This window comes from Emericellopsis cladophorae (assembly GCF_022114955.1).
Source record: "Emericellopsis cladophorae strain MUM 19.33 chromosome Unknown NODE_28_length_274560_cov_118_130999, whole genome shotgun sequence".
In the NCBI taxonomy this organism is placed as follows: Eukaryota; Fungi; Ascomycota; class Sordariomycetes; order Hypocreales; family Bionectriaceae; genus Emericellopsis; species Emericellopsis cladophorae.
Window position 1 is genome coordinate 112032 of NW_026250953.1, and position 25635 is coordinate 137666.

Below are 25635 nucleotides of genomic sequence, written 5' to 3' on the forward strand. Positions count from 1 at the left end.
GCCGTTCCAGCCGTGTGGCTCAGGAGGGCGTGGACGTACGTACGTACGTGCAATGGCAGCATCCACTACGAAACGTGCGGAGGAAAGTCCCTCCTCGCGATTAGGTAGATGAAACGGAGTCTTATTCCCGAGATAGCAACGCTACTACACGTACACTCTGGCAACTCGGGTTGACTCTTGAGGGACCGGAGTCACCGCAGGACAGGATTGGAGAAAGCATCGCCAAGAGCAGAACGGCTCTGCGATGCCGAGAGGAGGGACACGTACGTACGGAATTACGTCGTAGGTCGCAAGGCGTGAGGCCTCACAGTCATGCACGTAGGAAGCCGGGCGGTCACGCCTCAGACATGTCCTCCATTGTCCAAAAGTCGAACAACAGCCCTGATGATCATCACAGGCCTACCTCCCACGCCGAACATGGTGCGCCTGACTTTTGGTGCGGTTGACCATGTCGGTGCCGAGCAACCTAGGCACGCCACATGGAAAACAAACTTCAAGGCCAAGCTTTTCTCTCCAAATTGACGCTTCCACTACCAGAGGCTAGAGCCAGAGGGCTAGTGCCCAGAGCAGAACAGCGGACTGGCGATGGATTGTCCGAGACCTAGGGGGGGTTGTGATAGCCGGTCAATCACGAGGAAGAATTGTAAAATGATCTGGCAGACTGGCACGAAGAAGGGAGGTCCTAATTAGTTAGTAGAGGAGGGAAGGGGAGGATGCATAATTGCCATGGTGCCGACCGTTCCGACTTTGCCGTGGCGCGTCGTCGCCGGGCGGGTCTTGAGAATGCGATCGTGAGTCGTGAGTCCGTGACAGCTGTCCATCGCCTCCCCCTGAGGAGGATGGTGCAGGAGATCGGACGCCGTTGTCGGAGTAGCAGTCAGCAGATGAGAGGGTATTTGTCGCGCGGGTTCACGTTTGGCACGCACACACAGAATATGATGTGTGTGTGTGTGTGTGGAAAAGCCACACGAAGCCAGCTCAGGTGAACGTGTCGTTGACCATTGCTTGGCAGCTCGAGCCTTTTGGCACGCGAAATAAGCTTAAGCAGGGATCCTGACTCTCTGTCTGTCAACTGGGTTGTGGGGGGCGCTCGGCATCCGTCGCGTTGATGGACGGTTTGACTCGAGCGCGCCACTGGGACATCGTCTTCTGGCGTCCCCGGTACGGATACAGGCACCAGTGGCGCGCGAGGACGAGGCCAAGGCCTACAAGCGAGCAGCTGCATCTTGGCCTTCGGTGTTAGATCATCGCGCGAGCTATTACCGTCTTCCACTCCATAATGGGTGGCACCTTTGTCACGGACAGCAGCGGAAATGCAGCCGCGCCAGTCCTTGGCTCCAATCTTTACGTACAGGGACAACAATTGGCTCCGTCGCCCGCCCACGTTTTGGCTCCCAGTACAGGTCTGCGACCAGTGTCATGGAACTGTGCAAGGAGCGGTAATCGAGTTGACATGGGGAATACGAAGCGCATCCAGAGGGCCGTTGGGGGCAATGAAGCCCTGAGCTGAGGTTGAGATGGAGTAATTGCGGGCTCTCTGGCGTCTGGCGAGGCGAGGCGAGGTCGCAGGACAAATTAAGCATAAGCGTCAAGCATCAATCCTGCAAGGATATAGTCCGCAACAAATGCCCGCCATTATAAGGTACGTACACACTGTGTTGCTGGTATACCCTCGCGGGCGCGGTTCCCCGAGTGAGCGGGCGTACGACGGTACGTACGGGTGGTCACTACGTAGACTAGACTAGAAAACGACAAATCTGTGACCGCAAGGGCTAGGCGGGCTTGTTCCCTTCACGGATTGCCTCTCTGATACATGGCCTAATGACCAAGGTCGATTTTGACTGACTGACTGCTGGCCTTGGCGGACGGATCGGCACAGAAAAAGGGCTCGGCGTGGCTGGGCCAAGCGCAGTACCAAGAAGCAGTCTGGTGTACGGAGGTACTCAATGGCAGTCGGAGCAAGAGATCAACAACGGTAGCGGTCTGTCGATGCCGTGAAAAGCCCGAGGAGCGCCCCAGTTCACAGCCATCTGTGCCCAACTGACAACCGGTAGGTAGGGCAATGTCTTGCTGATATGAGCATCGCAATCTGGATCGTCATGAGTGCAATGACATCCCACATTTCTAGGGCACCCCGAATTAAGAATTAAGCTCTGAAACGGATCCTCGCAGCGTCAGCACACACCCTTGTCAGCCAAGTCGGTTAGGACGGCACCTCCAAGACGTGGCAGCGAGCAAGTCACACCCCTGCTCCTGCATGATGCGCCCAGGGCGGCAGGCCCCCCAAAGCTTGACACCCTTTGCAGACTGGAGCCACGAGATCGGAAGCGGGCGTTGAGGCTTGAGGTCGAGGCCTTCGGCCTTGAAAGAGGCAGAACCGCAAAGGAGAGTCTGAAGTTGAGCAAGATTCCACAAGCTGAAGGAACAAGCCTGGCAGCGGTCCAGTCGCTGAAGCCTCCGCCTTTTCTCATTCAAACCCGCTGCAACCCCAAGAACCAGGCGGAAGTCTCTGCTCGGCACGTCAAAGCCGGTTGATGTCATTCATTGGCGTGCGCGTGTTTGAGTCACAGAATCGCTAGCGACACGTCCCAAATCATAGCCGCTTCCGTGCTAGCACCCGCGCCAAGCTCAATGGCTGACAACGCTTAAATTCATGCTTAAACAATCCAGCAGCGCGTGGCCGAGTTATCCGTCTTTGCACTCCAGTCGCCCGGCTGCCTCTTTGCCAGGTCGACACTCGGCAAGCGATGCCGCAAAACGCAGTGACGGTCGGGGGAACCGGGGATGCGAGTCCGGCGCGCGTTGGAGGCCCTTTGGGAAGCCGGAGAGGATGCTCTGGCAAGCACAAGTACATGAAAAGGCGTAGGTCACGGCGGCCAGACTCCACAGTTGGCTTGGCAGGGCGCAATTAGTGGCCAGGCTCTTTGAGTTTGAAAGCTCGTGGCTGGCCTCGACGCCATATGGAAGCTGGGGGTCTGTATCCGCACGTACATACTATCTGCGCCAGCTTCAGCACCTAAGTGGCCAATGTAATTAAGATTGAACCTGCTGCACTTTGATTGCAAGGTTAATAAAGCCAATTTCGAGACTCAATCATTAGACTTTAAGTCAAGGTTGAGGAGGGTGATTAACCTCGAGAGTGGGAAAGGTTCGTTCAGCCACAAAGTTATTCTAGACCCTTTACGATGGCTGCCAAGTTGGCGCCACGAACATCGTTTGGACAGAGTGGCAAATTGACAAAGCTCGACATGTCAATCTGTGTTTGCTGCCCGGCCGCCCTCTGCAGCCGCATCTCCTCATCAACAACGCTGCGTACGTCTCATTGCATGGCGAAGCAAGTACATACGTAAAGGGCATGGAGGCCTCACTGTACGTGCGGTATTATTACTTGCGCATCCGCCACGCCGGCACCGACTCGGCTGGCTGACTGGGTCAGCTCTTGTCTGTACGAGTGGGCAGGTGCCGATTCTGCCGAGTCACAACGGTTTAGACACGGCGTCGCAAGGAGACAGAATGCTCCGCCTTGTGTGGGCGAGCTTGAATGCTTGATTAATCACCAAGAGAAGTGACTCGGGTACCGGAACGGCTGAGCCAATTAAGCGGGGATGTCTTGGGTTTTTCGAGTATCGACGGAAAACGGTGCCCTCACTATCCGTACTTGTGGTGATAATGTGACCCATGGTGGTACGTAGTTGTCGAGTCCTTGGGAAGAAGAGCGAGATCTCGGGAGTGCTGCCAAACTTTGGACCAGAGCGATTGCCGTCCATGTCCGCACTCTGCGATGCCATTTCCACACGGGGACTCCCACATCCCGACGAAACGAGAACGAGGCTCGATCAAATGCGCCATTTGCCTTCCGAAGAAAAGACAGTATATAGATGAGAGTCGTAGCCCCCTGGTTCTTTGGACCAACGAACGAAGCAGACGTCAACAAATGTCGCACGAGACAAATGGCCCGATTGCCGTTTGTTTATGCTTATCCCTTATCCCGCGCTGCAGGCGCACCTAAAATCCCCGCAAGTTTCGCAAGAGAGACACAGGTGTTCCTCACAGACCGCTAAGGAAGAATGCTACAGGCGAGACAGCATCAGACAGGGCTCCATCCAGCCGCTGGATTAATGAACTGAGGGCTCTGGCGCTGTGAGGCCTCACGGACTACACCGGCTGTACGGCACAAAGAACTGGGTGTGCGGCACCTAGAAGGAAACTGGGATGGTTTCCGAATACACGTACGTACGTACACAGACGTCGTCGTCGTTTTGGAGGAAGGACCAGATCGCGCTCGTGCAACGTCTGTACGTATTCGAAAGAGGTCGGCCCTATCCTGGATCATGAGAGCATCCCAGGGCCCTTGCGGTTTTGAACCGTGTCGTGACATCTAACACACGTTACTAGGGATCACGACAAAACGACAGAGCCAATTGCCTTGCGTCAACACCTACATGTACGTACACACGAAGCCTCATCCGTGCACGGGCATGATGGGTAGCACCGAATGCTTATCCAGAACCCACCTGCTAGTCCTGACCGATTCCAGGCCGCTGGGCCTGAGAGCCGGAGGTACCGTTATACACTTCTCTCTGCAGCAAAGTACTTCCCCAGAGTGAGGCTAGTGGTTGGTCGAGGTATCGATGGTGTCCGCACCCGGCAGCTACGGCACGCAAAGGCCGCGCGATACGTATGGAGCAGACCAAAAAGGTAGCCGTGCGTTCCGACAGCGATTTCGACGTGAACAGGGTTGGCTTGTCAATGCAAGAAACTCTATCGCCGGCCTTCGGTCTTTGCTTGAACCCGTGACATCGTAGCCTATGCGTCAGAGTGTGTGAGCATCGTGGTCGAATGAAGAGGTGGCATTCGCAACGTATATCGACAGGTACGTACCAGCGAATGAAGCCAAGTCGACGGCCAATTAGTAAGTACGGATAATTAGGCTTACATGTAGTCGCGAGCAGCGAGCCGGTGTCCGTGCGCCAAAAGTCGACATGAGGAAATAATAAGCTTAAGGGCGTACCGTATCTTCCTGGTGGCGCCAGTAGGATGGTCTTGTCTGACACAGTGAGAGATCGACGCTCTTGGAGGGAGAGAGGCAGCCACCAGACCGTGCGTAAAACATGTCACTGTGTCTGCAATTGCTCTCGGCACTACGGCAGAGAAGCAAGTCCCATCCACCTTCCTCATAGCCACTGGCAATGCCGTACCAGCCGTTAAGGGTTCACCTTCCGCCAGTCCAGTCTCGTCGCAGATACAGTTGCTCCTGCCTCTGCCGCCGAGATGACGACGACTGGGGCATGAGATACCCTCTAGTGTTTGGGCCGACGTGGGCAGGCAGGAGCATGGAGCACATCAAAACTCTCCTGGCATCCGCAAACTCGCACCAACGATCATTCCATCCTTTGCCTTTTCCCTCAGCCAAACGAACGAATAATTACCGTCTGCTTGTACGACCGCCACCACCAACTGTAGGTAGCGACACTTTTTATTCCATTCCGAATTTGGCATAATTACGCACACTTTTTGGCTCTGACCAGACTCGGCGCGGATACGTTTCCACGAGCTGTGGTGCGCAAGCCAGTGCTTCGTGCGTTTCTCAACCATCCTGCCGCCAGGAGCACTTCCAGTGGTTCTGGGCTTGGCTTTCTCCCGCACACCCCTCGGGATTTTATCCCCACACACCACTCCCTGTCACCCCGAGCCAAGCTTTTCCTTGGGACGCTGAGCCGACTTATCCATCCTATCCACACTGTTCGTCCCTGGCGCTCGGTGTGGGCCTCCCAAGGCGAGATCGTCTGCCATGGCACATCATCTCCAGCATTTCCTTTTCAGACTTGTCTCTACGCTCACTCTCGTCTCGCTTTGAATCTATTCTGTTTCCCGAATCTAACATTTCGACCGCTAGACGTTGCTTCCAAACTCACGACAACTTGAAAGGCCCACACAGTCGGTCCGGACGCGAATCACACGAGAGCTATACACGGTCGCCCACACACCCGCCCTCGAGCTCTTGTCACCTTCAGCAAGTATGTCTGATCCCTTCTATCCCACCAAACATGGTCACCAGAAGACTGTTTGTGTGCAATCCTGTTTCCCGTTGCGTCAATACTCTCTTGCTTCAGAATTTGCCCCGAGAGTAAACGCATAGGGTAACAGAGGTCGTGACGACTGTCAATGCCGCTGGGCTTGCTGGTATATTCAGAGCGTCTCGCTGACTCGAATCTCTAGCCCACAACTCACCATAAAATACAGGTTCGCATCGCAGAATCTGGCATCATACTGTGACGCAGCTAGTCAGACATCGACGCTGCAATGGAAACATACCACGGCGTGATCCGGTCCCCCGCGGACGCAATCCGGCTGTTCGAGGCCTGTCGACTGGGACATCTCCCTCGAGTTCAGCGACGACTTTCAGAAAAAGAACGCCAGAGTATCCGATCTGGCTCTGTGTTCGTCTGGGATGAGAGGGAAGCTGGCATGCGACGCTGGACGGACGGCAAGTCATGGAGTGCCAGCCGCGTGTCAGGTAGCTTCCTGACCTACCGCGAGATGGAGGGAAAGCGAGGCGGCGGCTTCAGCAATGCGAAGAGGGGTTCCAAGTCCGAGAACGGCCGCGACAGTGACGAGAACCATGATGACGGCGAGCCCGAAGGGTACCGGTACAAAGCCGACGGACTCATGAAGCAGTCGTTCAGCATCACCACCTCGACCGGCCAGCACCTGCACCTCATTGCGTATTACTCGCGCCCCGTTTCGGGACAGCCAGAGCTCAAGCAGCCCACCACCGACCCCAATCTGCGCAACTTCACTCCCGTCAAGGGCATGTACCCTGAGACGAGCATCGGCGACTCGCACCTCACCCCTGCATTGACCCGTGTGCCAATGCACCACACACCCGCCTACGCTGCGCAGCAGCATTATCCTCCTCAGCCATACGCTCCCCAGTATGGCCAGCCCGCCTATGGCTGGCCGCAGGGCGCCCACCAGTACAACGGCCCCATGTACCAGCCCGGAGTGCCCATGCCCCCGCACATTGTCTCGCATGCCCAGCCTCCCCAGCCTAGCTTCCCTGCGCCTCATTATGAGCACGGGACTTTGCTGCCTCCTCCCCAGCGGAGGACATATCCTTCTCCTCCTCGCCAACACGACTCGCCCTTGCAGAACGTGTCCTCTGGCGACTCCCGACTCAACACGCTAGGTCATGGCCCTCTACCCGCCCTCAACGCCGTGACAGCTGGCGCCCTAGGGACATCTATCGCGGCTGAGGCGCCTCCGAGCCGTGGCAACAGCATCAGCCCCCCTCAGAGCTCGCACTCGGACGTCGCGCCCCGGACTAAGCTGCCCCAGCTGCTCAATTCCCAGACTCTGCCTGCCCCCAGCGAGCCGCATGTCAGGGGAGAGGACTCCAGGGCACTTCAGATGCTGAACCGTTCGGCTTTCAGACAAATGGTCTCTTAAGAGAGGGCAAGGGATGCGAGGGTCTGATTGATTTGTTAGCGCGGCGTTGGGCGGAAATTTAAACCTCGGACGAGGTCGCATTGCATGGTCCACTTAGATATATGATAGCGAATTTGGAAATTTAAATATGAATTTTGCCCCCAGCTACGATAAAAAACGGTAGTCCGCGCATAATAAGGTCATGTCCTTGCGTGAAAGACGCTGAACAAAGCAGACGTGCTTCACCCGAAACTAGGGGAGAATGATGTTCCGCGCCGATGCACGACTGCGGGCCGTATGCAAGATCGCCAAGCTCAAGCTACAACAACGCGACGCATCCAACGTTCTTTTGCCGATTGATACCAGCGATGCGGTAGCGCGGATTTTCATTGACCTCAGTCGCGTTTCACAGCCTTTTAGTTTCCTCATCTGCGCCTTTCTCCTCTCGCCAACCGTGTTGAAGCGGACCATGGGCAGATAGCGACACAATGTTCACCTTCTGCCCCCTCCAGGGCGCGCTCACGGAATCCTCCGCGTCGCAGTCGCTACTCGAACTCGACGGCGGCGTCAAGGTCCTCGTCGACCTTGGCTGGGATGAATCTTTCGATGTAGACCAGCTCAAAAAGCTCGAGAAGTGCGCATCCCGCTGGTCCCTCCTCCACGACGGCGACAGCTAACCTCGACAAGACAAATACCCACGCTCTCCCTCATCCTCCTCACCCACGCTAAAGCCTCCCATCTTGCCGCCTACGCACACTGCTGCAAGAACATCCCGCTCTTCACACGCATACCTGTCTACGCGACGCGACCGATCATCGACCTTGGCCGAACGCTGACCCAGGACCTGTACTCCTCGGCGCCGGCCGCTGCGACCACGATATCTGCAGAATCCCTATCCGAAACGGCGTACGCATTCTCACAATCGGCGGCCTCGCAGGCCCAGAACTTGCTACTGCAGACACCAACGCCGGAGGAAATCGCGCGATTCTTTTCACTCATCCAGCCGCTCAAATATTCACAACCACTTCAACCGCTCTCTTCTCCGTTCAGTCCACCTCTCAATGGCCTCACGATCACGGCATACAATGCAGGGCACACACTCGGTGGAACAATTTGGCATATTCAGCATGGCTTGGAGTCGATTGTATACGCGGTGGATTGGAATCAGGCCAAGGAGAATGTCCTTGCCGGCGCGGCATGGCTAGGAGGCGCAGGCGGTGGTGGCGCCGATGTGATTGAAGCCCTGCGCAAACCGACAGCTCTCATTTGCAGCACCCGGGGAGCCGACAAGACGGCACAGGCAGCGGGGCGAAGCAAGCGCGACGAGCAGCTCCTCGATATGATCAAGTCCTGCGTCACTAGAGGAGGCACTGTGCTGATCCCCGTGGATTCGAGCGCGAGGGTACTGGAGCTATCATACCTACTGGAACACGCGTGGCGGACGGACGCCACGGCTGAGAATGGCGGTGCGCTCAAGAGCGCCAAGCTCTATCTCGCAGGACGAAACATGGCGAGCACCATGCGGTACGCGCGGAGTATGCTGGAATGGATGGACGACAGCATCGTGCAGGAGTTTGAGGCCTTTGCCGAAAATCAGCGCAAGGTCAATGGGGCAGGAGAAGGCAAGGCCGCCGGGCCCTTTGACTTCAAGTTCCTGCGACTTCTCGAGCGCAAGGCGCAGATTGCCAAGTTGCTCTCGAGATCCGTCGAGAACGTGGAGACGGAGGGACGTGTGATTCTAGCCAGCGACACGAGCATGCAGTGGGGGTTCTCGAGGGACATTCTCAAGGGACTAGCCAAAGACTCGAGGAACCTGGTCATCCTGACCGACCGACCTGGGCTTGCACCGGGTCAATCACCGTCGATAGCGAGGACATTGTGGGAGATTTGGAGGGAGAGGAAAGAAGGTGTTTCGGTCGAGTCAAGCAGCTCCGGGGAGGATCTTGAGTTCGTCCATGGCGGTGGGCAATCGCTCGAGATCCAGGAAGCGCAGCGGGAAGCTCTGGAAGGGGATGAGCTGGACAGTTATCAGCGGTGGTTGGCGACGCAGCGACAACTACAGGCGACCCAGCAAGCAGGTGGTGCTGGTGCAATGGAGACCTCGGGTGATATTGTCGACGACGCATCCGAGTCATCGTCAGACTCGGAAGATGATGACGAGCAACAGGGCAAGGCCTTGAATGTGTCCGCCCAGCTTGGTCAGGCTGGACGGAAGAATGTGGTACTGAAGGATGAGGACCTGGGCATCAATGTCCTGATTAAGAAGAAAGGCGTATTCGACTGGGACACGCGCGGCAAGAAAGGCAGGGAAAAGTCGTTCCCGCTCACGATACGGCGGAAGAGGGGGGATGATTTTGGCGAGATGATCCGGCCAGAAGACTTCCTACGCGCCGAGGAGAAGGAGGACGACGCAGTCGAGGCTGGCAAACTGGCCGCGGATGACGACAAGCTGGGCAAGAAACGCAAATGGGACGACGTCGCGAAGACCGCACCCAGTAAAGCTGTCGCAGCGGGCGAGGACGAGGGCCACGGCGCACCAGACGGGTTTGTCGCCGATGAACTGGACGAGATCCAGGATACGGAGCCTGAGCAGCCATCAGGCCCTTCGAAACTGGTCTACACAACGGAAACGATCACGGCGAACCTCCGCATTGCTCACATTGATTTCAGGGGTCTCCACGACAAACGCAGCCTCAACATGCTGATCCCACTGATCCAGCCGCGCAAGCTCATTCTTGTCGGCGGCAATCAGCAGGAGACCATGGCTCTCGCAGAGGACTGCCGTGCCGCCCTCTCTGGAAACGTGTTTACCCCCGAGACGGGTGTCTGGGTCGATGCAAGCGTCGACACCAACGCCTGGCTGGTCCGTCTTGCAGACCCGCTGGTCAAGAGGCTCAAGTGGCAGAACGTCAAGGGGCTGGGCATCACCACCATCAGCGGCCAGCTCCTGGCGCACACGCTCGCGCAGGAGAAGGAGGAACCCAAGGAGGAAGAGGCGCCGGCCAACAAACGACAAAAGATGGACAACACGGCCGTCGCGCTCGTCAACCACTCGATTCCCTCGTCGACACCTACCCTCGACATTATGCCGAGCACACTCAAGACGTCGTCCCGTTCTGCCACGCAGCCTTTGCACGTGGGCGACTTGCGCCTCGCGGACCTCCGGCGTGCGATGCAAGGGGCAAGCCATGTTGCCGAGTTCAAGGGTGAGGGTACCCTTGTCGTGGACGGGAGTGTCGCCGTGCGGAAGACGGCCGAGGGCAGGATCGAGGTGGAGAGCATAGGACTACCGTTGGGCGGGAGGCGGAACGCGCTTGTGGAGGTGAAGCGGGTGATTTACGATAACTTGGCCGTTGTCTTGGGCGCCTAGATAGATGGATGGATGTATTACTTCGTGTACGCTACCGAGGAGAGGCGCGTACCCTTCCCGGAGAATTATATATGGCCATCTTTTACTGAAGATTGTTCTCTGAACCGTGCTAGGATACAACGGTATGTCATTCCATGTCTAATAGTGTCCCCTACGTATGATGCCTGGTAATAGTAGTACACTTGATTCCAAAACAAAGAAAATTCCCCCCTAAAACGCCGAGCAATGCACGCTTCATCATACAGGTAGGCCGGTAGGGGCAAAATTTCATTTCCCAGATCTTCACCGACCAACCTTGCCCATTTCGTATTCCTCTGGCCCGTCGTTTTCGCCACTCCGCTTGCCGACGAGGCCCATCTCCTCGTCGTCACCGCCGTCGCTCGAGACCGTGCCCCTGGGCGGAGGGTTATTCCCCAAGATGCGGCCGCCGCCGAAGAAGACAGGCTGCAGCTCGCGGTACTGGCAGCCCCATATGCCGAGGCCTGCGCACAGCGCGGCGCTGCCCACGAGGGAGGCGTACCACATGGACGACTGGGGGAGGCCGCGCGAGTAGAGTGTCGTGAAGAGCAGGTGGAGGGCCTGAATGGTGATGGCAAAGTCCGGGACGAGCTTGGAGCGCCCGATGAGGGCGACGATGGCCAGGGCCCTGATAATTTGTTAGATCTCATTCCGTCGTTTGTCATGAGCAAGGAGGGAAGCTCACATGCAGAGTCCACCGTCAAGCAGCCAGACGAATCCCAGGACCCATCCCTGTGTCGTGTCCCCTCGAACGCGCTGCGATCCCAGCACGAGATCCAGACCGAATGGCACGCCGGCCACGAGCGCGGTGAACAAGAAGAGGACGAGCGCGATGAGATAGAAGAGCACCTGCAAGGCGGCGATTTGCGCGGCGATCTTGAGCGGTTGCAGGTCGGACAGGGCGCCCGCTCGCGGAGGACGACGGCGACGGGGCATCGCCTGTGATTGTGATAATAGATTTTTTGGTTTTTTTTATGAGTGTCGCATGTCGAATCTGCGTTGTAGGTAGGAAGAAAAGAAGGTTGGCGATGGATGGCAGACACTCGGCAAGGGGAGGTTGGAGCTGTCGTAGAGGTACGGAGTACGTGCATGCATGCACAAAGCCACGCTAAGCCCATTCGGTGGGCACAGCCTAAATTCTGCTGACTGGAGGTGCATCCGTCATCAAGTCAGTCTCTACAGCTTGCTACCTGCCACCAGACAACACCAAAGCACACGCACACCATACCCTTCCAAAGCACAACAATGGGCTGGTTCTCATCCGACTCCCGCGGCGAGGCCATCCGCGCCGGCACCGCCATCCCCACCCGCTCCGAGCGCCAGGTCTGCTGGGCCGCGCGCGACAACTACTTTGCCTGCCTGGACGCGCACAAGATCGACGACCCCCTCAAGGACCCCGCGACGACGGACAAGAAGCTCTGCAAGGCGGAGAGCACACAGCTCGACCAGGACTGCGCAAAGGAGTGGGTCAAGTACTTTAAGCAGTGGCGCGTGGCCGACCTGCAGAAGCGACGACGGCTGGACGAACTGAGGCGGCAGGGCGCGCAGGAGATGACGGTCACGTCGACGTTTGCGCCCGAGGGTGGCGTCGCGGAGAAGGGCAAGGGCAAGGACGATATTCAGGGTCTCTTGGAGAAGAGGCAGCGATAAAAGTGCCTGTGGCCCGTGAGGGTGGTTGTTGGCCCGTCGGGAGGATAGAAGAAGGGGAGGAGGAAACCACAACCGTGTACCATGTACCATATGTACATCACTGTAACAATTGAGACTGACTACCCATATCTAACTTGATACCATATTCGCCTCTAACACGCCCAGAAGATGTAACGAGGGGGAAAGGGAAAACCGAAAGGAAAAAGGGGGAAAGAAAAGGCTAGTTTTTGTTGGCAACGTCTTTAAGGAAAACATGCATGCTGCTGCTGCTGCTGCCAATACGGAACAGCGTGGTATCATCCGTGGCTTCTGCACTCTTTCGGCTTTTGGTTGTGAACCTCATCTTCCCTTTGACCGCCTTCACTACACACCGCCAACGACAGAAATAAACCCCGACGCTTTGCTTTGCTTTGCTGTGGTAGTAGTGGGAGCAGTTGGAAAACGAGGAGGAACAGAAAAGAAAACAAAATCAGAACAATTAAACAGGCAGGTCAGATCCAAATGCGCCAGTCTCATTTCTTGCTTTCGCTTTCGTTTGTATCAATGGGGGCCGTTCGTTGATGCGTCTTGTATCTCGCGTGGTTTGTCTTGAGTGTATGTGAAACAAAATGGTATGATGAGTCTCCGTCCTCCACTCGCGCATTCACCGAGCAAGGTAATAGTCCCAGGGGTATGACAACCAGGCTATCTATGCCGTCGTGCGCCCTGGCTCGGTTGGCAACGGCGGAAGCGTCTTGTTACGAAGACTCTCCTTGCTCAGCCTGGGCTGCCCTCCGTAGCCGCTGTCTGAGCTCTCAGCCTTGCTGGTGTTGTTCGCCTTGGGTGGTGTCGGCGGCGGGGCGCGGGTAGGAGGCAGCATCTTGTCTTTGGCCGGGGTCCTCGGTCGCATGTCGTCGTCCCCGGCCTCTTCTACCACAGGTAGGATGGCCTCACCTTGCTGTGAGTCGCGCTGCCCGGCAGACGTCCGCAGCGTGCGATCAGGCACATGTCGCTCCGATGCGCCCGCTTGTTCGGTGCGATGGGCTTGCACAGATGCCATCTCGAGAACTTCCCGGCCTTCAGGTGACATCGTCCTATCCGGTGGTGGTGCCGGCGGCAGGTGATCTGGCATGGGTGGGATGGTGTGGTGCCTCTTTGACTGTGACGTACGCGATGCCTGAATCATCTCCGCGTCTTTCCTTTGCGCTTCCCTATGCGCCTCCTCCGTGGACATGGTGTTGCCCTCGATGAAGTTGTAGAATCGGTCGCCGTATAGATCAGGCGGGAGCGCTGAGATCTGTGTCTTGTCATTGGTCAGACCTTTCCAGAAATGCTCAATCTTTTTGATCATTCCGTACTACCAACTGTCAGCTGCGCTCCTCCGTGGGACATGGCAAGGGTACTCACGTGTGTCAGACAGTCAATGACGCCCAGATAGTACACCTCATCCGCTGGGGTGTTATCCTCGTGCGTCGCCTGGAAACCGCCGTCATCCTGGTTGAAGACGAACCCGGGCCGGGCCTGCCCCTCGAGCTGGTCCTTTTCCAACACCTGACCGATCGGCACGGGCCTCTCAGACCGAATCATCTGCCTTAATTCGCGTGCCTTGCGCGCATTCTCCAACTTGGACGGTGTCCTCAAGAGCACAGACGGTGGCTCATCACCACGGTCCTTCTCGCCTCCTGGGTTGAACACCTGCAATGTCTTGTCCCGGAGATTCTCTTCGTTCCCCCGGGATAAGTCGTGAATGCCAACCAGAAGCGAATAGTCCATGATTTTCAGTTTCTTCAACAGCTTGACGTCTTTCTGCAACTGCTCCAGGAACATTCTTTTCTTCTGGATTCCCAGCTCGAGCTGTCTCTTTCGGCGGAGCCAGTTGAGATCCTTGAGTGTGGCCCGCGGATTCTTGTCCAAATCATCCTCCCTATAGTCCCGGCCTATTGTTGAGCCTTTTAAGTCGAAAGTGGTGTGTATATCCCGATGAGGGGGAAACAGGTTGTTCATTACGACAAAGTGAATCTTCTTGCCGTATGGCACCTTGACACGATGCAGGCCGTAGAATTGCGAGAGAAGCGTGTTGGGGTTGTCCCTGACGTGCTGGTAATAGTCCTTGAGAATCTTGCGGAGGAACTTGTGCTCCGCATGATGAATCGTCTTTATGATGTACTTGTAGTCCCTCGAAAAGTAGAAGAAACTGCCGCTCTTGCCCGGCGAGCCCAGCTCAGAGAGAATGTACTTACCCGTCAAGGACATGAGATACTCGGCGGGATCGATGCGGAACAGAGACCGTAGATGGCGAAAGACCCAAGGCGCGTAATCCTTGAACTTGAAGTCGTATTTGGCCGAGGGGACCAGCTCGTTCCCAGCCACGTCAAACGTTGACTTTTGCTTGACATCAAAGTCGGCGTCGGTCAGGTCCCGGTCGAGTTTGGCGTTTGTCCTGGAGACGGCCACCCGGATTCCCGTCAACATGTTATACGCAGTAACCCAGTTGGCGTGCGTCTCGTCAACCTTTGTCCCGACCAGTACCCTGTCGTCGTCCTCTTCTTCCTTGCGCCTGCGTTTGCTCGCCCGCTTCTGACGCAATGCCTCTGCCCAGCGTGCAACATCCTCGTCGGGGACCACCTCGTCGCGCGGTGCGTCGGATTGCATGGACCGCGTTGTCCGCCTCGCCAAGCTCAGGGAAGCCCTCCTCCCGCTGCCAGCGTTGGTTCCGACAGTAGGGGAGAAGCGCCCACTAGCCTGCGCTGAATCTCCGCCATCTTTCGATACTTTTGCCGAGGCTATTTTGGGCACTTCAAGCGTGTGTCTCTGCTTTAACGCGGCACCGGGATGCGGCGGTTGCAGGTGTGAGGGTGATGATGGGCTGTTGACAGAGCTGCCATGGTAGATTGGAGGAGAAGAAAGGCGGTGCGGTGAAGCTTGTCGCGGCGGTGCTGCAGACTCGCCTACTGGCGATGCTATAGGGGGGAAGAACGACTTGGTTTGTGACGACAACGACTCGGCCTCTGACGGTATTGTGGGGAGGCTGGGCTTGTTCTGCTGCTCAGTGCTCCGTCTGGGTTTCTCGGCATGGCTGCCATCGACACCATTGGGCAAACGCGACCGATCTGGCAGACCGGGTTCGTCATCCCTTCCACTCTTGCCGTTGGGAAGAGAGTTCATGCTCGTGGCTCGCGTAATATTGCCATTTGTGTTGGTCGTGGTCGACGCCGCAGTCATCGGTGCAGTGTCCAACGCAGAGCCTGAAGCGTCAGAGTCGTGAATGGACGAGTTGGACGCCTCGTCAAAGGGCTCATTGATGGCCGCCGGTGGGATGCGATGGGCCGGGTGAGCCCCGTTCGCCTTGGGGTTGGGATACTCGTAGTCGGACTCCAGTTTGAGGATATCGGCGTCGCTGTCGTTGTAGATGGGTGTCGGGTCGACGTATGAGGGCATCGCGGCCTGATATGATGATGGCCCGTCGGACGTCGCAATCGTTGGTTCGTGATCAATCGAGTTGTCAAACAGGCTACGTCGTTCCAACCAGCTTGAGAGGGGGAGTGGGAGCAAGACGGAGTGACTGCCCAGCTGGCCGCCGTCTATTGTCTCTGCACACACTGCGAGTGGGTGATGGCGGTGCCGGGGCGTCGCGAGGAGCGGAAATGAAGGGAATTGGCAAAGGGCCTCTGCCTCGCCCAAAGCGTTCAAGGCTTGGCTTGGCTGTTCAAGGAGTGGACTGGACGTGGTGGAGCTGCTGGCGCGGCCTGAGTCGAGGCTTGGCACCCCCAATATCGCGTGGAAGGAGTTCTGGCTTATCTAATCAAATCGCAAAATGATGGGACATTGATATGGTTGAGAATGCGTGGAACTGTAAGGCGACGTGATGAAAACGAGAGCAGCGGATAGGGGCTAGGAAGACGACGATGTCGTTGTTGTGAGTGAGAGTTGGTTATTCCATGTCAACTCCATTGTCGTCCACTTTTGGTCGGAGCGGCGATGACATGAGGCCTTCTAGGGCAGGCAGTGGGCGCTTCAGGGGCTGAGACCACTAGAAGAACGGTGAACCTAAAGCAAGGTAAAGAAGTACATGTACCGTGTCCTGCCAACTAGCGACGATATGACAGCCACCACGTTATCCTCGGACTGTAGATTATAATAAACCACTATTATTCACTACAAGTAGAGATCCTCACTCTCATCAACATCATGGGAGGTTATTGCTGTTTTGAATCTGCCGTCATCGGGCCGCAGCCACGTCCCTTTGCATTTCACTGGTCTGTCACAATGAAGCGTGATCCCTCTGCGACATGTGAAGACCCCCGTCTGTCTTTGCAGGCTTGGCTTGACCATTGTGCGCTTGACGCTCGTATCTCCGCCCCAGAAGCGAATTGCGTTATGCGCCGGGGGCCACAACGTATCCAGCCGCTACCAATGGACCAGGGTGATTCTATAAATGAATCCAGAACCTTATGCCATACCGAATTGCATGTACGTAGAAGGATGCTCACCGAGCTCCTAGAGTCCTGGGCATAATATTGCGCGTAACTAAATTAAGCGATCCGGGCGAAAGAGGCCCGGACTTTGGACAAGCCCGTTTTTTGTTGATATGGGACTGCGGGTTGTCCGGCCCCGTGGAAGTTGCATTTGACAGTTCAAGTGACCAACATTGGTGCTGGTATCACCCTTAATTATGCGCTCAGTGCAGTTTGGTTTGAAGTTCCCCGTATCTTGCCAAGGTAAGTGGTCTGTCCTTGTATGACCTCATGGGTGATTTCCTGCCTTCGAGGACCATGTTGAAGATCGACGGGCCGCTCTAGCCTCTCTCCTTAGTTCGGTTTAAGACTCAAGTGTCAAGATGTCCAAGACAGCATACGTCATTTTGAAGGCGTATATGAGCAGTAGTACAATCCATTGTCAGAGGAGCAGCGCAGCGAAGAGACGGGCTCCAGGTGCTGCTTGATGCTCACGAGGGAAGAGCGACTTGGTCACAACCTCAGGCAACTTGCCCCTTGTATACAGAAACCCCTCCAGACTACATCGGGAGGCAAGATATAGGTAGACTGTTAGCATCGAGAGCACTGCACCAACTCTCATTTGCTCATCCTCAAACCTCTGCACCGCTGCAATATCGATAATGAACCTGTCAGCTCACCTCTGAAACGATGTCCACCAGCTCTCTTGGCGGCGATGCCTCAGCCAAAACACCCATTGACTTTCAGTCACCCTTCCAAGACGGCGTTGCCATCAATCTCGCTCAACGCGCCAGCAGCAGTCCAGCACTGCTGATCTTCCGTGATACACCAAGCAGCATTAGATTCCCACCGCAGAGCGAGAAGGCCAGCTTCTCTCCATGTGCCTCGCTCCAGGATGATCCGTAGAGTCGTGCTACGACTTTGTGTCTGGAGCTACGGCACACAGAGGGCGACAAATTCGTGAGTTTTGGAAGACCGATATCATGTACACGTGTTGATGACCAGAATAGGCTCGATTTCAGGAACAGGTTCGTCGCGTCTCCCGTTCTCAGCCGCCAACACCCACGGGTCTTATTTCTCGACTTGTCCTTCGGTTCCGTAGCGCACGCATCTGGCGGTCCCTTGGTGGATACTCAGCTACGCTGTATCGCGCACCACCCGATATGGCTCCTCACATACTCGATGGGAAGGAGCGCAGGAGGTTAGCTCGTGTATCGCGAGCTAGGCTGTTGTCCCAAGACACAATCATCGTGGAAACGTACCCGCCACACGAAGAGAGTCCGAGCCCAGAAGTCAGTGTTGAGACGGGGGGGGCAACCGGCAAGTTGGGCAAAGTGTCTGGAAAATCAGTGTATGAAAGGGCGCAAGCTGGTAGTTAACAAGGTTACAACGAGATCAATACGTACGCACGTTCCCTGTTCTAGCTAAGTGATGACCTAGACCTAGTTTTGTGCCGACAATCTGGGGCGGGTGGCGCCGATACCTCTTGGCGGGGTCCGTCATCGGCCTCGTCCTTCTCGATCTGTTCCCCGTTTCCCCAGACCGAGGCTTGCCGAGCAGATGCTCTCCAATACATCCACCACTTTCAACAGTTTTACAATGTTTCGCCCAGTATTGAGGACATGCGCGCGCCAGGCTTCGGTGAAGCCGGTTGCTGCTCGCTTCTACGCAGTCCAGCCAGGTGCCCCGTTCAACTGGGAAGATCCTCTCGCTTCTAAAAATCTTCTGACCGAGGAAGAGCTTGCCATCAGTGAGACTGCCGAACGGTACTGTCAAGAGCGCTTGGCGCCACGCGTGCTACGTATGTATCCTTTGATTTTCTCGCGATCGGGAGAACAGCGCTGATCTTCTCAGAGGCCTACCGTGATGAGCATTATGACGCCAAGATGCTGCAGGAGATGGGTGAGTTAGGGCTGCTGGGCGCCAACATCTCTGGCTACGGTTGCGCGGGTGTGTCGACAGTAGCCGGTGGTCTCATCACCCGCGCTGTGGAGCGCGTCGATAGCGGCTACCGTTCCGGCATGTCAGTGCAGTCGTCTCTGGTCATGGGCGGCATCAATGAGTTTGGCACCGAGGAGCAGAAGGACAAGTTCCTTCCCGGGATGGCCAAGGGAGAGATCCTAGGTGCATTCGGCCTCACCGAGCCAAATCACGGTAGTGATCCTGGCAGCATGGAGACCGTAGCGAGACCACACCCCACGAAGAAGGGCTACCTCTTGTTGAGCGGCTCCAAGACATGGATCACCAACAGCCCGATTGCTGACGTGCTCATGATCTGGGGCAAGCTGCAGGAGACGGGCAAGATTAGGGGGTTCCTGGTCGAGAGAAAGGACTGTCTCCCCGGCACCTTGGAAACACCAGCCATCAAGAACAAGAACGGGCTCAGGGCCTCCGTCACAGGCATGATCCAGATGGACGACTGCCCCGTGCCCGAGGCCAACATGTTCCCCGAGGTCGAGGGGCTTCGCGGTCCTTTCAGCTGTCTCAACAGCGCCCGCTACGGCATCTCGCTGGGTGTCATGGGCGCGCTCGAGGACGCCTTGGCTCGCACACGCACGTATGCGCTGGATCGCAAGCAGTTCAAGAACAACCCCATTGCCAAATACCAGCTGGTCCAGAAGAAGCTCGCCGACGCAGCCACCGACGTGGCGTACGGCACGCTTGCTTCCATCCAAGTCGGCAGACTCAAGGACGAGGGCAAGGCGACACCGGAGATGATCAGCATGGTCAAGCGACAAAACTGCGATGCGGCGCTGCGAAATACACGCGTGCTGCAGGAGGTGTTTGGAGGCAATGCCGTGAGCGACGAATATGGCATCGGGAGGCATGTCGCGAATCTGTTCGTGACACAGACGTACGAGGGACAGAGCGACATCCATAGCCTGATTCTAGGCCGGGCCATTACGGGTTTGCAGGCATTTGTATAACAATGGCAGCGTTGTAGCCTCATTAGTTGAGAACCTTGTTGATCCAGATTTGTGCGTGTGATTTCATGAGCTGTGCTGGAAATGCAGTCTCAGCATATCGTGATGACATTATGAGTGAATGAAGGCAACTTGTCGAATGTGACCGAAGGATATAGGTGGATGAGTGTGAATCACGAGAGCCTTAGATGATGCTGAGAAATACGATTATGCTAACATGCCTCCATGCAAATGTTGGTGGACGCGTGTTAGTCACCTTGTGTGGCGTTGCGGGTGTGGCCCAGACAAAAAACCTGACGGCACCACTGTTGGGCGCCCCGGCTGGCCAGTCATCAGCCACTCCACTTGCAGTGACGACTTTGTCTTCCCATCCTCCCACCTTGCAGTCCAACCCTCTCTTCGTCACAAACCATCACGAGCGACGACGATAGACCCTTGCTACGGCGGACCGTTATTGACACAGATCCGAAAATCTTCTCGATCGACTAACCCTCGTCGTGCGTTCCCAAGCTACTTTTTCCAGGTCCCGTCACCAAACCGCATTGTCGCTAACCCGGGTCCCGCCTTGCAGGAGACACTTTCCCAGTGCGAGCCGACGCTTTGCACGGAATCACGACACTTTCTTTCGTTCGATACCCAACAACCACAACACAACACAACATACGATGGCTCTCAAGCGCATCAACAAGGAGCTCGCTGACCTCGGCCGGTACGTTTATCAGATTTTACCTCAAATGGCTCGCCTGCCCGCCGTGCTGTCGCTCCCAGACGCCCAAGCAGATCCCAAGGTGGGGCTGACATATGAGCGGGGTCCTTGGATGATGGGATTGTGCAAAATGATCACGAAGCGCCGTGGCAGCGTGGCAGCGTGGCAGACTTGCCGAGCGGGCAAAGAGATGCCTGTACGAGGAATGTCCCATCGCTAACCTGCTCACAGCGACCCTCCCTCGTCATGCTCCGCCGGTCCAGTTGGTGAAGATTTGGTAAGACAAGCAGCGCCCTGGTGCAGCCCGGCAGGGCATCACCACCACCATCATCATGCTGACAACTCTGCACAGTTCCACTGGCAAGCGACAATCATGGGCCCTGGCGACTCACCTTACTCGGGCGGCGTCTTCTTCCTCGCCATCCACTTCCCCACCGACTACCCCTTCAAGCCTCCCAAGGTCAACTTCACCACCAGAATCTACCACCCCAACATCAACTCCAACGGCAGCATCTGCCTCGACATTCTGCGTGACCAGTGGAGTCCCGCGTTGACCATCAGCAAAGGTAGGCTCGTTGACATGCTTCCATGACGGTGACTGACCAGCGGCAGTACTCCTCTCCATCTGCTCCATGCTGACGGACCCCAACCCCGATGACCCGCTTGTCCCGGAGATTGCCCACGTGTACAAGACAGACCGTCCGCGATACGAGGCGACAGCCCGGGAGTGGACTCGCAAGTATGCCATCTGAGACTGGCAATGCGAGTTTGGTAGTGAGCAGGCGGAAGGCTACGTGTAGCTCAACTCGGCGGCGCCGGAGACACATCACTGAGAGAGGCAATGAGTGATACTTGGGTTATTGAGAGTTACGGGACAGTACAATTAGCATTGACGAGCTTTTGACAGCTCAATAACAGCATTGCATCTTGAAGAAACTGGGAAAGTGGATAAGTCAGTGGTGATTTAAATGTAGTAAATGCGAATCGTGCACGATGCGATTGGGCGTAGCCGCCCAGCCTCAGGAGGCGTGACAGGATCTGCGACACAAGCCGTGGCAGGGCTGCGTTTCACATGTTCCCGACGCAGGCTACGCAAACAGTACTTGCAACGGCCCAGGCGAATGGCGAAGCGATGAGACAAACAGTGACTAGCAATGGGCTGATTTTTTTTTGCGAATACTCGAGAACCACGTTTGGGCCCCTGGACACGCGGACGGACGGTATTTGATTAGTAGGGCCGGGGGTAAAGGGTCAAGTCGTTCGTCTGGACACAGCCAAGTAATAATGTGTTGCCTGTGCATCTCTTCCTTTCGCTTGACATCTCAAATTATTTAATTTTTCGCTACTTGTTTTGTTCAACCGGCTTTCCCAGTGCTGGTAAGTGTGGCTGCTGCCCTTACAAGAGAGAAAGGCCCGCGACTGACTGACATGAGCAGGACACGTTCTCTTCTCTTCTCTTATCGCTAATCATAAGTTCTTACGAGCCCTCTATTCGCCTCAGCTGGTCTGCCTTTCGATCCCCCAAAAGCCCTTTGAGGCTCCTGCCGATACCATGTCCTACGATGCGTACTATGTCTCCGACAAACCCACGGAGCGCGCGCGATGGACGCCTCTCACACGGATGCTCCTATCCGGCGAGATGACCCAGGAACGACAAAAGGAGCTCACACCACAGCAAAAATTCGGTCGCTGGATGATCAACGAAGGGTATCGTCGGTTCTTTGTCTTTGTGTTCAGCCTCGCACATGCGCTCATCTTTGCGTTTGGCTGCGTGCACTACTCCATGAAAGAGAGTCTTAAATCCTCACAGCGAGAAATAGGCTTCACATTTGTGGTGGCCAGAGCGGCGGCGCTCGTGCTACATGTGGACGTGGCCATCATACTGCTGCCCGTGTGCCGGACGCTCATCTCACTGCTGCGAAGAACGCCGCTGAACGGCATCATTCAGTTCGACAAGAACATCACCTTCCACAAGGTCACGGCGTGGAGCATCTTCTTCTTCTCATGGCTGCACACAATTGCTCACTGGGTCAACTTTGGGAAGGTCGCCGCCAAGAACGGACTGGGATTCTATGGCTGGCTCCTGGCCAACTTTGCCTCGGGGCCAGGATGGACGGGCTATGTCATGCTCATTGCGCTTACGGGCATGGTGGCCACGTCCATCGAGAAGACACGGAGGGCCAACTTTGAGCGTTTCTGGTACACGCACCACATGTTCATCGTCTTCTTCCTGTTCTGGGCGATCCACGGCGCCTTCTGCATGATCCAGCCGGACGTGGCCCCCTTCTGCACCAGCCTGGGCGCCTCGGCGATTGGCGTCTTCTGGCAGTACTGGATGTACGGAGGCTTCATCTACCTGGCGGAGCGCGTGGCGCGCGAGGTCCGTGGCCGACACAAGACGTACATCTCCAAGGTCATCCAGCACCCGAGCAACGTGTGTGAGATCCAGATCAAGAAGGAGAACACCAAGACGAGGGCGGGCCAATACATCTTCCTGTGCTGCCCGGCGGTGTCGCTCTGGCAATACCACCCCTTTACGCTCACGAGTGCGCCGGAGGAGGACTACATCTCCATCCATATGAGGTGCGTTGGTGACTTCACCAAGGAGCTGGGCAAGACGCTCGGGTGCGACTGGGACAAAAAGGCCGAGACGAGCAAGGTTGTTGGTATAAGCGGCAAGGACAACAGCAGCAGCAACAGCAACAGCAACAACATGGACCCAATGTTGCGACGCCCACTGCCCCGGGTTTACGTCGACGGCCCGTTTGGCTCGGCGTCGGAGGATGTCTTCAAGTACGACGTGTCCATTCTCGTGGGCGCGGGCATTGGCGTGACGCCGTTCGCCTCGATCCTCAAGTCCATCTGGTACCGGATGAACTACCCCAAGAAGCGGACGCGCCTCAGCAAGGTGTACTTTTTCTGGATCTGCCGCGACTTTGGCTCCTTTGAGTGGTTCCGCTCGCTGTTGCTGGCAGTCGAGGCCCAGGACCTGGACAACCGGATCGAGATTCACACCTACCTCACGGCCAAGATCAAGGCGGACGACGCGACCAACATTATGATCAATGACGCCAACGCCGACAAGGACACCATCACGGGCCTGCGCAGCCCGACCAACTTTGGCCGGCCCAACTGGGACATGATCTTTCGCGGCATCCGGAAACTCCACGCGCCCACGGACGCGGGTGTCTTCTTCTGCGGGCCCAAGGGGCTGGGGAGCGCGCTGCACGTGTACTGCAACAAGTACACCGAGCCTGGGTAAGTTTTGGATCTTTTGACAGAGGCAGACAAAGTGACTGACACCACCAACAGGTTCTCGTTTGTGTGGGGGAAGGAGAATTTCTAGTTTATCTTTTTCTTGTGTGTGCGGTGGTGATGGGCAACAAAGGCGCAGGACGCATGCAATACCCCCTAGATATAGACATGCTTATGAAAATGTGACGATTCCCTCACCACCGCATAATTACGAAGAAACATGCTGCCGCTGTCTTGCTTCATCTCATGGAAGCAGGGCAGCCAATCATTCTGTCTGAGCTGCGTGCAGTGAACATGAAACATGGAAATCAGCCTGTGCGTGTCTGCATGATATGGGCTTTGGATTGGAACGAGCGGAATCCGAGACTGCGCTGTTGCCTATACTCTGTAGAGCAAGCGTGGCTGAGCACTGATAGGCGACTGCGGCTAATAATAGTCACTGCCAGCTGGCGGACGGACGAGTTCGACTCACAAGTCATACGGTACGGATACCATTTGACTAGATAGCACACAACGCCTAGATGACTGGCGATTTCCCCCCGTTAGGGGTCCTAAGCAAGTGATCGGTAGAGACTGCTGGGTTATTGGAGAGACGATCCTTCTCTCGCGAGAACACAGCACCTTACTCTTCGTTCACGAGAAAACACCCACTGTCTTGCGAAGTGCCAGGAGCCCTCCATCACGAAGAGCAAAAGGGAGGTATTGCCTCTTTTAGAGCCGGGTGGAAGGTGAAATTATTGCAAAAGCGTGGTCCACGATGAACGAGAGCATGTGAGAGCAAGCTGTTGCATGGAATGAGCATTGTGGATACACGATCATATTTGCGGCGTTGATGGCCAAGACCTTCCCGATTGAGTACTTTGATCCCAGGAAAAGCATTGGACTTCAGGCTTTCAACTCTCTTGGCCCATTGCGAGGACGTGGCATGGATTGCTCTTCCAAGACCTTCTATTCTATCCTTGCGATATGGAGCCTAGAAACATGTTCATCGATACTTGAAGCGGACGACTCGGTGTCATTGACTGGGAGACGGGGATACGTCCCAAAAGCATGGATCAGGACTAAGTTTCGTCTTTCGAGTGGAAGGTATTTGCCTCAGCAATGTCCAGAGCCCGTCTTATGTCTGGCGGAAACGCATACAGCTGAGACTAGGGGAAGAGGTGTTTCATGATGTCGCTGAGTGATGGATGGGATTATGGTATTGTTTACTGGTAGCTCAGACAAGCAGCTCGTGGGGGGAGTGTCACTGAGCAAGGGTAATCAAAAATTAAAGCCTCAAGTACCTTGAATAAGTGGAAGCGGCTTGGGGAGTTGGAGTGACCGAAGCAGAAAAGGAGAAATGCCAATGTGTGACGCCTTCCAAATTCCTTCTTGTTACCGGTCGGGGGACCTGCCTGCTGCCAGCCATGTCCGTTCCTGATTAGGACGTGTCTTCCTTCCGTGCGTAACCGTATGATCGTCGAATGCTTCATCATCATCAAAAACGATCCTACTTCCAGTCACTTTGTTCGTCCTTGGAAGACGAGCGATTCTTTTGATCAGCACTGACCAAAGTCGTCCCCAGTGACGACGCCAACGAAAAGGCACGTACTACGTAGGTACGGATACAGAGTACTCCGTACACAATTCACATGCGCACTCGGGCCGATCCACAGGGACTGCACCCCAGGGCCAAGCCTGGTCGCTCCCACTCCCGGCAGCGACCAGCGAATCATCGGGAGACCAACAGAGGTCCCTTATTAGCTACTATTCTGGGGGAAGCGGCTCTGACTGACATTTGATCGTATACAGACTTGCATCGACTTGACATCAGCCTCAGGGAAAGACATTGCCCTATTTGCAATTCGCACC

At 56.0% G+C, this 25635-nt stretch overlaps 6 protein-coding genes across 6 annotated transcripts; 4 read left to right on the top strand and 2 right to left on the bottom strand.

Annotated features, from left to right (window-relative positions):
* Window positions 1–6540: 6540 nt before the first annotated feature.
* On the top strand, window positions 6541–10798 carry J7T54_001073 (Cleavage factor two protein-like protein; the record flags this gene model as incomplete). The annotated part of the gene is made up of 3 exons (XM_051507124.1): window positions 6541–7420; window positions 7906–8062; window positions 8116–10798. 3 exons carry the CDS (start codon window positions 6541–6543, stop codon window positions 10796–10798), a joined length of 3720 nt encoding a protein of 1239 aa, XP_051361621.1.
* Window positions 10799–11080: 282 nt separating this feature from the next.
* On the bottom strand, window positions 11081–11752 carry J7T54_001074 (uncharacterized protein; the record flags this gene model as incomplete). Its single annotated transcript, XM_051507125.1, has 2 exons — window positions 11081–11444; window positions 11502–11752. 2 exons carry the CDS (start codon window positions 11750–11752, stop codon window positions 11081–11083), a joined length of 615 nt encoding a protein of 204 aa, XP_051361622.1.
* Window positions 11753–12061: 309 nt separating this feature from the next.
* Window positions 12062–12466, top strand: J7T54_001075 (uncharacterized protein; the record flags this gene model as incomplete). Its single annotated transcript, XM_051507126.1, has 1 exon — window positions 12062–12466. The coding sequence occupies one exon, from the start codon at window positions 12062–12064 to the stop codon at window positions 12464–12466; it is 405 nt and encodes a 134-aa protein (XP_051361623.1).
* A 688-nt stretch (window positions 12467–13154) lies between these two features.
* J7T54_001076 (Phosphatidylinositol 4-phosphate 5-kinase-like protein) lies at window positions 13155–15883 on the bottom strand (the record flags this gene model as incomplete). Its single annotated transcript, XM_051507127.1, has 2 exons — window positions 13155–13742; window positions 13853–15883. The coding sequence occupies 2 exons, from the start codon at window positions 15881–15883 to the stop codon at window positions 13155–13157; spliced, it is 2619 nt and encodes an 872-aa protein (XP_051361624.1).
* A 2615-nt stretch (window positions 15884–18498) lies between these two features.
* Window positions 18499–19826, top strand: J7T54_001077 (uncharacterized protein; the record flags this gene model as incomplete). The annotated part of the gene is made up of 2 exons (XM_051507128.1): window positions 18499–18700; window positions 18754–19826. The coding sequence occupies 2 exons, from the start codon at window positions 18499–18501 to the stop codon at window positions 19824–19826; spliced, it is 1275 nt and encodes a 424-aa protein (XP_051361625.1).
* A 662-nt stretch (window positions 19827–20488) lies between these two features.
* J7T54_001078 (uncharacterized protein) lies at window positions 20489–23875 on the top strand (the record flags this gene model as incomplete). The annotated part of the gene is made up of 7 exons (XM_051507129.1): window positions 20489–20532; window positions 20761–20806; window positions 20882–21095; window positions 21142–21268; window positions 21715–21749; window positions 21966–23787; window positions 23842–23875. The coding sequence occupies 7 exons, from the start codon at window positions 20489–20491 to the stop codon at window positions 23873–23875; spliced, it is 2322 nt and encodes a 773-aa protein (XP_051361626.1).
* Window positions 23876–25635: the final 1760 nt, after the last annotated feature.